General features: G+C 35.3%; 1 protein-coding gene across 2 annotated transcripts in view; it reads right to left on the minus strand.

Annotated features, from left to right (window-relative positions):
- Nucleotides 1–16: 16 nt before the first annotated feature.
- Nucleotides 17–13,005, minus strand: part of SGCZ (sarcoglycan zeta) — a 427,442-nt gene continuing 414,453 nt past the window's right edge. For both annotated transcript variants that reach the window (XM_032686604.1, XM_032686605.1), the window contains one exon: nt 17–4,862. In XM_032686604.1, the coding sequence (XP_032542495.1) occupies nt 4,632–4,862 (231 nt within the window). In that variant the 3' untranslated portion in view covers nt 17–4,631. The remainder of the gene's footprint in view (nt 4,863–13,005) is intronic.

A 13,005-nucleotide genomic window follows, 5' to 3' on the forward strand; every position in this document is an offset into this window, starting at 1 on the left:
GATGAGGTCTCCTCCCTCTTCTCCAGGCTGAACAGCCCCAGCTCCCTCAGCCTCTCCTCATAGGACTTGTGCTTGAGGACTTTACTAATGCTGATGTAGAAATAAAGCCTATACTTTTTTAAAATTGGATTTTCTTAACATAAGTACTGCATTTAAATGCAGTGTCTGTTGTTTTCAAAAAAATTTTGAAATAAAACTCTACTATAATCTGTGTGTGAGGACAAAGCTATTGAAAAACAAATTAAAGCTATTACCATGCTGCTAATGTAGACAGAAGCAAGGAAACACAAACTACCAAAAATAAAATCTATCAAATAAAAATATAGAGAAAACTTAAATGTTTCTCACTGGCTACTCTATATCTTCCTCTCACCCTTAGAGGTTTTCCTGCTTGATTTTCTTGAAATTAGTTCTTATAAGTTTTCTATTTAATGTATTACATTTATTTATGGTTATATAGTAGCACCAGATGAAAACGCTAAGACCAAACAAAAGAAGTACAGGAGACATTTTAAACTGACAGCATTAATTACATGCTGTAAAAGTTCTAGCTTTCCAAGAAAAAGCAATTTCCAACTTCCAAAACCTTGCTATTATTTTCATAAAACAAAAAAATCCAAGGAAAAGAAAATAAAAAAATCTTTAAATTTTAGTGTACTGCTTTTGAATAACATTATCCACAATTCTAAGATTGACAGTCCATTGAATAGAAAAAAGATCTGTTTTACATAAAGCAAGAGAGTACAAAAGCACAGCTTTTGTAATTTTGGTAATATTGCAGTTCTACAAACATATTGCATAGTATGTGTAAGAAAATAGTTTCCATCTTTTTATATATATTTATATACACAAGAAAATCATTAACATGAAGGTTACAAAACAAATATGGTTAGCAGACCTTTACTGAGTACTGATAGAAACAATATGACACTCAAACTTTAATCCAACTTTCATGTACATTACAGTAAATCAGCTGATAACAATTCCAGTCTAGTTTGTGGGTTTTTAATTTGTTTTTTATTTAGCAATTATTTAGAATCTAAAAACAAAGCAAAACAAAAAAACCCTAAAAAATACATTATGTTAGCAACCAAATATCTTAAACATCCTTCATTAAATCCTTCTAGACATTTATGGCTGTATCGTCAATTCAGACTTAATAGCCCCCTGCATTCAAAATGATTTAAAGTGAGTTCTGTTATCCAGACAAGCCACTGTTTTGTAAGCAAAACAGTATGACTTCAGTTGAAAGAATAAATGTCTTGGCAAGTTTTGGAATACATACGCCTTTGTTTTCACCCTATGCATGAACAGTCAGGTAATTGCAACACACTGACAAAAAAATTTAAACTCTGGAAAAAAGTGACAGTCTACAGCTCAAAATGCTGCACAAATCTAAACTATGTTACAATTTCATGTTGTAATTACAACTTCTCATCTCTTCATTCCAACAGAATTAGTAGAAACAGCAGTGTCATAGTGTTAGATATAATAGAAGTGTCAGTCTTTGGTCTTAACACTTAAACGATGAATGAACTGCTATACAAAACCATAACAGTGCTCAGAGAGGTTGGCTGATGCTTTTATTTTTCTTTTTTTTTTTTTTTTTTTTTAAACAAGAAAGAGACAGTATCCTATAATATCATGACATAGATTTTTTACAGGAGGTTAATCTATGATATATATTAATTCATGTAGCCAATAAGGTCTTTTCATATACGTCATTGCAGTCATAAGGATGGTATTCTAAAATTTTACTTCTGTAAGTCCATTAAATCACTTTTGCAATAATCCCTGAAATCATGTGGGCTAGAAATACTTTTTAAAATAAAAACTGGGTTTTTTTCCCTTCTTACAGTTTTTGATGAATTTAAAGTAAAACATTGATATTATGAAATTCACCACAATACTGAGACATTACGAGAATTTGTTATGCTACCTAATCGGTTGGTGAAGCTCTTAAATACTCTCTACTTCAGACTGAAGGGATTGCAATAAAGAATATCCTGACAGTGAAGAGTTATGTGGACCTACTTGATTTTGTGGAGTCCAGTGCTCCATCCACATATCTGCACTTCATACCAAGTGGCAAATTATTCCAGTCTTGTTGTTAAAATAAGCTAGTAACAAAATATTTTTTTTTGTACCTGCCCATTCCACCCAAGTTGTGTAAAATTTATAAAGGTTGGTCTTTCCATCCAGTGAGTAGAAACCTTTTTTATACTTATAACAGGTAAGTAATCACATAAGGTAAAAAGCAAACAAACAAGAACTTTTCAGTACGGAATTCATGACAAAGTATCTGCAAGCCATTCCACGGGTTTATTTAAGGGGGAAAAAAAAATCCTTAGGCTATTTATATTGTAAGAAGCCATATTTTAATTCACCAAATAGATTAGTCACTATATGTTTGTTCATCTTTTCAGCAACAGGTGTATGTAGGTGTGCACAGATAATGACTACATATAGATGTGCCCTCATACATATCTATATACTTTTCCTCCTGAAATACTGTTTAACCATGACTCTCACACTACCATTCTATTACTTGTGTACATAAGAAAAAGACATTTATATCCCTGCAGTTTTAAGTGTGTATTGTACAGCTACACTTTCTAATCTTTTATTGTCATCTTCTTTGCCATCTGTATCTCTTTTTGTCCCTCTTACTAAAAATCCTCATGTTCTAATACATTTTCTTGCAATATTTTCTAATATATTTTCTTTCCAAGAATAAAATTCTCAAAAAAAAAAATCAGCTGTTAATGGTATTCTTTTGAAGTGGTAAAATAATCAATTTGAAATCTTAATTTAGCTGGTAAAAACTGCAAATACAGAATTCTTGCTATGGGGTGAAATTCACACCTCTGAAGAGGGCCAAAGATAAGGCAAGCACCAGTCAAGCCATTGACATGTCCTGTGCTGGTCTTCTGCATAGGAGTGAATTTCATCTGAAGTGAAAAAAAAATCAACCTAATTAGGTGGTAATAAAATGCAAAGGCAATCATAGTATTAGTTTGCTCATTTTCATTTTTTTCTCTAAGAAAAAAAATTGCGTACAAGTACCCAAATTGCACTGTCTGCCCTGACTTTAGAATTACTTTGCAAAAGCTGTCATTTCATTTATGATCTTACATTCGGAAGCCTCTAAAACTACAAGCTAGGTGATGTAATTTGAAGCATAGAATTAAAAAGCTCACTTACCTCATGTAATCAAGTCATCTTCCACAATAGGAAGCATTTTTATACTGTTTTACATTCCTGGGTTCTGCAAGTTTCAAGATACTCTTGTTAATCAATGTTGCGAACAAATTTACCAGCAGTATACCAAAGCATTTTTCATAATATTTCAATTACCAACCAAGCCAAACAAGTAAGAACATTGACACAACAAAGAAATCTGTCATGAGGTTTGTCAAAAAAGAAAGTCAGTAGTGAGCATTGAGTGCAAATGTGGCTGCATATTTTAAACACAGACCTGATAAAGTCAGTGTAATATCAACATACTTTTTAATACTGAATATTGTTTAATATGTGATTTTATATATATTACTATTACTTTGAAACCTTAGCAGTAGATGATAAACAAAAGAGAATAATAAATGTGAATGTCATACAAGTTGCTAGTGCACTGCTTCTCAGCATCACATGTTACATTAGTACCAACATTTTTACTGTGTTCAAATGGCAGCAGTTTGACATAGCCAGAAAATGGATAAGATGAACCTTTGAAGATTTCTCTCTTGGTTTTTATATTTGCCAATTACAAGTACCTTGTGAAGAGCAATACACTGATCAACAAACATATCATCAGAATTTACTTCTTTACCCTGTTCTTCTTTTCCAGAAATTGTATGTTTTACTTAAAGCAATCACTTCACATGCAGCAGCCATGAAAATATTCTATAAGGTCATTCAGATCTGACAAACAAGACCATATGGTTTTTAAACTTTGAAAGGTAATATTGCTGAGCACTTCCAAAATTTACCTAGTGTATAAAACCCTAGACTTGGTAGACAAAGAGTAACAACACATATTTAAAGAAACCAAACTCAGGGATGGATTCTGTCTCTTTTTGTATTAAAAATCATTTACTGAATTTGTGTAATAAAGCAAGCATCACACAATGCTTCAAAATTTTAAAATTCAGGGATAAAAGTTTACATCCAAAAAGATGAATGGAAAATTGTGCTTTTAGACAGTAAAGTTATTTATCATACAGAGGGAACCAATTCATCTCAACATCAGATTCTGGGCAAATTTATGTACTATATATATATATATATGTGCAGTTCATATCCAGGTCCTGCAAAAATCTAAAACTATGTGCTTCACTTCAAGTAGCAAAGGCACCTGTGTTATTGTCCCTTTTGGAAAAAAAGGTGATTTTATGTTCTAGGTTTCCTGATGAAAAATACATTTATTTCTCAGTATGTCACTCCCATCTCTATGTTGAGTGGCACCACACACCACAAGAGAAGGCAGCGCTGTATTCCTGCTTACACTGGAAGAAGTTGCTCTGCAGGCCTTTTGAAGCGTTGAACTTGTCACAAGGGAAACCGAGCAGAACTGTGAAGCAGAGGGATAGTAACAAAAGGCTATTCTGGTGTGAGGATAAAATGGAGTCATTCTAGCTCCACAAGCAGATGTTGCTACTCGATTGACATGTGGAGCCTGCTCCTGCTGGGGACAGGTAAAGTTTACCATTGGGACAGACGCAGAGCTCATAGATAGTCTGGCGAGGATCTGAAGAGCTGGGTGAGGAGGAGGAGGAGAAGGAAGAGGAGGAGGAGGAGGAGGAGGAGGAAAAGGAACCCACTGGTAGATTTCCCAGGCGGATTGTATCTGCATCTAAAAATATCTAGAAGAGGGAGAAAAAAAAGGTAAGTAAATTTCTTTCAGCATTGAGATATATTTTTAAAAAGTGTTTTGAAGGAGCCATGATTTTTTAGAAATATATTTAAAATTTTAGAACTATTTTATTAGAAGTATCAGAAAGATATATTAGAAGTAATTCTTTTTAGAAATAAAAAAGCTGTCAACGTTTAGTTTTTCATCTCTGTGTAGTTGTTTCCCATTAGTAGTCATTATTACAGTACATGTAATTACTTCACCCAACATGTTTATTCAGGTACAAACATTATCATACAAAACCATTTTGACAATATTCTTGAATAGGTTGAATTTTCACTTGTACACTTTATGAATAAAATGTATTCATTTGTCGCAGCAGCATATCCTTGCTCTGGAATAATTTGTATTTTAATAAGTGTGAAGCGATTTTAAAACACATTCCCCAGTGTAAGCAGCTGAAATATGTGCTGAACTGTGCTAAATTTTAGGGGCTTAACAATAGCTACATCCAGAGAATAATTAAATAAGGTTACAGAGTCATACGCAAAATAAAGAGCTTCTTTGACCTAAATTAAGAGGAGAAAAGATTTCGGGTTAAAGTCTTATTAGGAAGGTCACCAAACTATTCCCATTTGTTTCTGAACATTGAATATGATTAAAAAATATTGTGGTTTTTTTTAATCTTCCATTAGAAATTACATGAGTCAGTATGAAACTATAGATATCAGTAGCATTCATGAATCTCTATTGAGTTCTGCAATATTTACACTTACATTTTCAGAAAACCCCATGTCTTCCACTGCCACAAACAGATGAGTGTCCAGCTACTCAGAATTTGTGTTTTATTTATGGAAAGAGTAAATAAGAGCCAAAGTAAGATCAGTCATTATCTCAGGAGCAGACTAGGGACTTCTAGAAAACAGGTAACAAATTAAAATGGCTTTAAGCTCTGCAGGTAAAGTTTGAAGCTTAGGAAAAGGTGAGTTCTATAAATACTTAATAGTGGTTTTTATAGGGTATTGAAAATCAACAAAGCCAACTTGACACATTATATCAACATTATACCACAATGTTGGCAGTACATGTCAATAATCTGGAGAGATATGGCATATATTGCTTTTTTTTCTACAGGAGAACAAATATTATTTTATTATAAAATCGGTAATATATGGCAGCAATGCAGTGCAGAAGCATTACTGAGCCCCTGCTGTAGAGTAGTGAAGAACAGAAGGCTAGGAAAAAACCAAAGTGGCTGGATAAAATCCTGTAGAGGGTTTGACACATAGTCATGTTTCCCTCCACAGCAGAAGCATTGGGATCATTGGGATCATTGAAGGTAATACAGTCTGACTGTAGATCCAAACAATATACCCTCCATCATAGCGAGTTCTCCAGCTCCTGAAGTAATATATTGTCATGGGAGGAAATTTTCACTAAAAGGGACAGGAAGGGAGAATTTCAGAGGCAAAGATGACATCTGCATGGCACGATGCCTGCTTTAATTCACATTGTGATTGATAGAGGAATTGATCACAAAATGCAGTAAATTATTAACTTTGCTCTGTAATTTATATAACAAAGAAATGATGTATTTAGACACGAATACACACAGTGCTGCTTGAAAAGTCCAATATTATAGACCTGAGATAATTAGAAGTCATAACCCCTGCAGAAATAGTTTCAATTCAAGAAATGTGGATGGTGTTGGGAACAATTTAATAATGTTCTGCTAGAACTACAACTTAAAAAAAAAAAAGATTACACATGTAAAAACATTCAGCTCAGCTATGAGTAAATGTGAAAATAACTATGGTAAACAGAATAAGGACAAAAATTTAATAGCAAACTAGAAACTAGGAATTTGTAAAATGTAGTAAGGAAACAAAGAACATACTAATAATAAGAGTGAAGTGACAAGTAATAAAAAGTACTCTTTCACTTCTCATATCAAGAATGAAAGGGATGGCAACAGGTCCATTATTAAAGTAGTAACAGTAGAGTTATCAATAGCATTGCATAAAAATCCAGAAGCATTCAACAGTGCAATCTCTATGTAAGTATAAGTGTATCTTTTATATTGAACAGTGCTCAGCATAGTTCTGTACTTGGAGAAAGATCAAAAATTGATGTCAGAGCATGACTGTGATAAAATACTTTCAATTTCAACAGTAACTCAATAGGATATCAAACAGGAGCCAGTAATGTCATATAATTTTAATCTACAGTTCTTGATAACTTTTAACAACTAGAGCTCAAATTAAAAAAAAAAATATGAGTAGCATTTTGGACTTTTAATACTGATTTTCAGCAAGCCCTGTGTCATGGCTTAACCCCAGCCAACAACCATGTACCACACAGTCAAGTGCTTACTCTTCCACCAGTAGGATTGAGAAGAGAATCAGAAGGGTAAAAGCTGGAAATCTCATGGGTTGAGATAAAGACAGTGTAATAGGGAAAGCAAAAGCCACGTATGCGAACAAAGCAAACCAAGGAATTCATTCACTGCTTCCCAAGGGCAGGTAGGTGTTCAGCCATGCCCAGGAGAGCAGGGACCCATCATGTCTAACAGTGACTTGGGAAGACAAACACCATCACTTCAAATGTCCTCCTATGCTTCTTCCTTCTTCCCCCCACTTTATACACTGAGCATGATTCCATGGAATATCCCTTTGGTCAGTTTGGGTCACCTGTTCCAGCTGTGTCTCCTCCCAGCTTCCCATGCACCCCCAGCCTCCTTGCCAGTGTGGCAGTATGAAAAGCACTGCCTAGCAATTACAAAAACATCTCTATATTATCAACCCTGTGTTCAGCATAATTTCAAAACACAGTCCTATACTAGCTACTGTGAAAAAATAATCTCCATCCTAGCCAAAACCAGTACACCTTGATATAACTGCAATATCAAAAAAGGTAAGAAAAAGACTATTTCTAGGCTTTTATTAAAAAAAAATTAACTCAAAAAAATCAGAGGGCCTATGTGTCAAAATCTCTTGAATGTTATTATTTTTATGAGCTCAATATGTTTTGTGTTTGTTTACATGAGGACAGCTACACTTCTGCAACCCGTCATTGCAGAAGTTCTGTAGTGTACTGCTCCAAGACTTTATTCCAGAGCACCTTGCTCTGATGTGCATTACCATACAATGTAGCTCAGCTACTTTGCTCATTAAATGGAATGATCTTTATAAGCATAGATGGACCTCCTTTTCCACTGGTGCTTAAAAGCTTACAAACACTGTGGCATAGAACAATACAGGTTTATCTAGTGTCATAATCCTGAGTGGCAGCTAGCGAGACCTGTCCCAGCATGCATCCCAGAACATCTGGTGAGCAGTGTGGATACTAGGGTATGGTGTCTGAGAAAAATTGAACTGGCTTCTTGTGAGGGTGATATTGGATGCAGTGAGTCCAATTTAATCAGACTCCTATAGCTACACCCTGGTGAAGCCTGAGATGAAGAGGATTAATAAAGATGGTTTAAAGCCATTATTAAAATCTACCCTGTACCTGTGCTGTCAAGGTTATAAATAAAAGACTAAATTTAGAGATGCAACACTGCTATTTATTAGTTAACCAGGGATCCAAATATATCATCATAGTAGCCCAGTACATAAGTAGTTTCAGAGAACCTAGTGAATATTTGAGGATATACTCTTTCTTGTCCTTCAATCTGCTAAAAACTGAAATTCATGGTTTAAAGTCCTCCAACATCAGCAAAATTTGAACTACTTACCATTTTATGCCTGATGTTATCAGGTGTTCAAACAGAAGGGAAGAAGTGGCACGACAAAAAATTAAACAGTATTATGTTCCTAGAGAATATTGTAGCTAGATGATAGCAGTTAATGAAGTGCCAGTGTACATGGTCTTTCTCTAATCTGTTGTGCTGTGAAAGGTACTAGATAAGCCATTTAATACTTCACATTCATTGAGGTCATGCAGGCTAGTCATGTTCTTTCTGGGAGTCTCACACCTCAGCAGATAAATGGCACGGATGAAAGCTTTTATCCATTCTTGAAACATTGTGGGAGATTGAGAAATTCCAAAATTGAAAAGGCAGCAGCTACTCAGAGTAATGTTATTTCATAGAGAGCAGAGCACTGAGCAGCATCATCCCCACTAAATACTTAAGGTTTAGAAATCCCAGATCACTGCTTTGTCCTGTGCATCTTAGTATGGAGAAAAATACATTAGCCCTACAATATTTAAAAGTAGACCTGATTTCTGACTAATTAAAGCAGCAAACTGAATCAGCCTGTAGGGCATAGGATAGGAATTGTACTCATTCTATATATACTTTTTGTTAATGAAGATCTGCAAGTCACTTGCTCGTCAGACTGTATCATTAATCTCAACAGCAAGAGGGAGAGGAAGGTAAGTCAGAAATATAGATTATTTACAAACCAAAGAACTAAATTGAAGAAGCAAACTATCGGTGGCTAAGATACAGACATGAGGTAAAAAATCAAATATTCTTACAAGCCATACAGAGATACAAACCTGTCAGGGGTAAAAGTTCTCCAATGGGTCTTTGCCTAAATTGTCTCAAGAGAGCAGATGATAGGTTAAGTTGATAAATCCAAATGAAAAAGCTGGGATTTATAGGCACTGAAAAATTTTCTGTATTCATGTACTGTTTGATAAGACAGGTAGTTCTACAGGGCTGCAGAGGCATATTTCAGGGCTAATGCATATAAGAAATGGCAGTATACTGGAGGAAATGTGAAAGAAAATAAGGAAATTTGAAAGGTGGGTGTCCATCAACCAGTATGAGAGGACAGTGTAATGACTTCTCATTAAATAAATCTTTTGGATTTCCTTAGAAATTCAATTAATCTGAATTAAAGCAATGCAAGTTTTTTTCCTAGTCTTTTTGCTCTTCTGCATGTGCTGTCAGAAGCGTCCCACAAAGAGGATTATATAGATTAGGTCACTAGACTCAACTTTATAATTTTCGTATGCCGATATGTTTCAATATGAAGATGAACTATAGGATAAATTGCAGTACTTTAGTTCACATGGGCCATTTGTTCTAACACTTATCTGTGATTTTGACATTTATTTTAAATCATCTCACCTACACTAGCTTTCCTTAAATCTGAATGATAGTTCTGAGAAAAAGGAAAAAAAAGTCTAATGGGAAATTAAAATACTAACTTGATAGCATATATACTGGAAAATCTAAACATATGCTGGCACAATATCTGGAACCATATCGGTCATAATGATTAATAGTTTCAAGGAATAATAAACAGTGAAATTAATGTGATGACGGAGATGAAACTTAATATACTAAATAATCAAAGACCAAAAAATTTAGTACAACCTGTGCATTGAAAATGTGTTCTCTACAGTACTCTGGTCAATTGACCAATGACAAATGAGACCTTTAAGCCTAAGGATGGTCTGGTGTGGTGAACATTCTTAAGATTATACCTGCACCTGGAGAGAGTCATCCTGGCATCATTGCTCCCATTACCACCTGCATGTTACGACTACAATTACTGAGAGCTGAAACAGATTTGAAAACTAACATATATCTATGTTCAAAATAACACTGTACATTAGTTCCTGCTTGAATGAAAGAATTTAGTTTTGACCCTTCAGTACCTAAGAGGTATTTATGAGGATCATGTTTCATTTTCAGTACACACTTTTGTAAATTCACATTAAATACATAAAAGCATATATTTTAAGTTCTGAGTTATAACTCCAGTACAATTTATATGTGTTCCTATGCAAAAACTTTCTGATGTATTTATTCTTTCTGTCTTTGCAAATTCATTCAATCTGGGACAGATGTGACTTCTTTGTGAGTTATGTACAAAAGATAGAAAATAAAATGTACTTGGAATATTTTTGCTTAATCTACTGAGTACAAAGACTTATTAATTGCCATTCAAATCAGCACTAGATTAAAATGTGATACTAATAAAAAACCCATTTTACTTATATAATAAATTATTCATTGTCTCTTCTTTTTACCTTTCTAATAAAATTCCTTATGGTGTGTGTCTTGAAAATTTGGCCATGAACAATGAAAATGGTTTAAAGATGGATGTTTTCAGTTAAAATGCTTTGGTTTTGTAGTTTGAGAACACTCTATTTTGATTGTAGACTGCTACAGAGAACTCTTTTTTACTATAAATTAACTTACATATGAATAACTGGTTTAAGTTGTAAATGAAAGGTTTTGTTTAAAAATAACATGGCATTTTCATTTTAAATATCTGCCAAAACCTATACTTAAAAAAAAGTGCAGAAAAAATTCATTTCTACTAATCCATCCACAAAAATGCCACCAAAAGCAAAGCTTTAAAATGGTGTTGTTAGTTGAGCTTACAAGTGAAGATTACTCCAGTTTGATTAAGTATTAATAAACTTTAACTATTAATCTCTGTGTTAAATACATCTCCTGGACTTAGAACTGTATAGGATTATAGATCAAATATTAGTATGATATGCATTTGTTAGACTCGACAAAATAATCCTCTGTATGTGCTTCATTAACTGTGCTGTGCTAAAATGGTAAATATAAACCTGGCCTCTTGTCTGCCACACTGATTTTGAGCAAACTTTGTCTGTTAAAGAATATTGCTCATTTTTAATGTGACAGCTATGAGCCTTACCCTAATGAGGGATCAGCCTCATTATGCCAGAAACAACAAAATATAGCCCACAAATGATGCTATGAAGGAGTGTAATTTGACAGGGAAATACAAGGGCATAAAGAGGTAAATAGGAGAAAGGTCACAGATAGGGTGATTAATATGAATACATTTGTGAAAATGAGAAGCCTCTGTACATCTTTCTCATTTTAATTACTTTGTCTTAGTCAATGGGATGCAATGAAAGTGCAGAGCCTAGCTTACATAGAAGCTCATTGCAAAGGCACATAGCAGCTGCTCAAGATTCCTAAGAGCTGAGGACAGTTAGGAGCCTTCTGCTTCAGAGATTGATGCAGCCAATACCCCAGAGTGCTGCACAACCCTCCAGAAGGACCTCAGCAGGTTGGAGAGATGGGCAGAGAAGAACACTCTGAAATTCAACACAGGTAAATGCAAGGTCCTGCACCTGGGGGAGGATAACCCCATGCACCAGCACAGGCTGGGGGTTGAACTGCTGGAAAGCAGCTCTGAGGAGAAGGACCTGGGGGTCCTGGTGGACAACAACCTGTTCATGAGTGAGCAGTATGCCCTTGTGGACAAGAAGGCCAAGGGTATCCTGCGGTGTAATAGGAAGGACATTGCCTGCAAGTCGAGGGAGATGATCCTGCCCGTCTACTCAGCCCTGGTGAGGCTATGTCCAGAGTGTTGTGTCCTGTTCTGGGCTCCTCAGAGCAAGAGAGACATGGAGCTCCTGGAGCAGGTCCAGAGGAGGGCAACAAAGATGATTAAGGGATGGGAGAATCTCTCTTATGAGGAAAAGCTGAGGGAACAGGGCTTGTTCAGCCTTGAGAAGAGACAACTGATAGCGGACACCATCAATGCCTATAAGTGTCTTAAGGGACAGTGCTGAGAAGATGGATCCAGGCTCTTCTTGGTGGTACCAAGCAATAGGACAAGAGGCAAAGGGCAGAAACTGATGCACAGGAAGTTCCACTTGAACATGAGGAAGAACTTCTTTACTGTGCAGGTGACCAAGCTCTGGAACAGATTGACCAGAGAGATCGGGGGGTCTCCTTCACTGCAGATATTCAAGAACCATCTGGACACAATCCTGTGCAATATGCCCTAGGATGACCCTGCTTGAGCAGGGAGGTTGGACCAGATGACCACTGCGGTACCTTCCACCCTGACCAATTCTGTGATTCTGTACGGTCAAAACCACTACAATTAATTATTAGGCCAATGAGTGGACAACATCAAATAATCCTTTCATCTTGTTATCTTTATACAATAGTATGTTCCAGGTTCAATTCTAACATTTTTTATGTCTAGTAAACTCTAGTATCTACAGAATTCAAAATTGCTCTGTACTTTTGCATTATGATTTTATGTGAAAGAAGAAGTAGTCAACTAGCAGTCATTGTGCTGAATTTCCAGACAAGAAGTGCTCTTTTTCTTCTTATGTGAACCAGTAGAACCAGCTAGAGCCTGGAGCTTCACATTTCATGTTCCTTGTAAATGATTGCTGCTTTAAACCATTGG

This window comes from Chiroxiphia lanceolata, chromosome 4, assembly GCF_009829145.1.
Source record: "Chiroxiphia lanceolata isolate bChiLan1 chromosome 4, bChiLan1.pri, whole genome shotgun sequence".
NCBI lineage: Eukaryota > Metazoa > Chordata > Aves > Passeriformes > Pipridae > Chiroxiphia > Chiroxiphia lanceolata.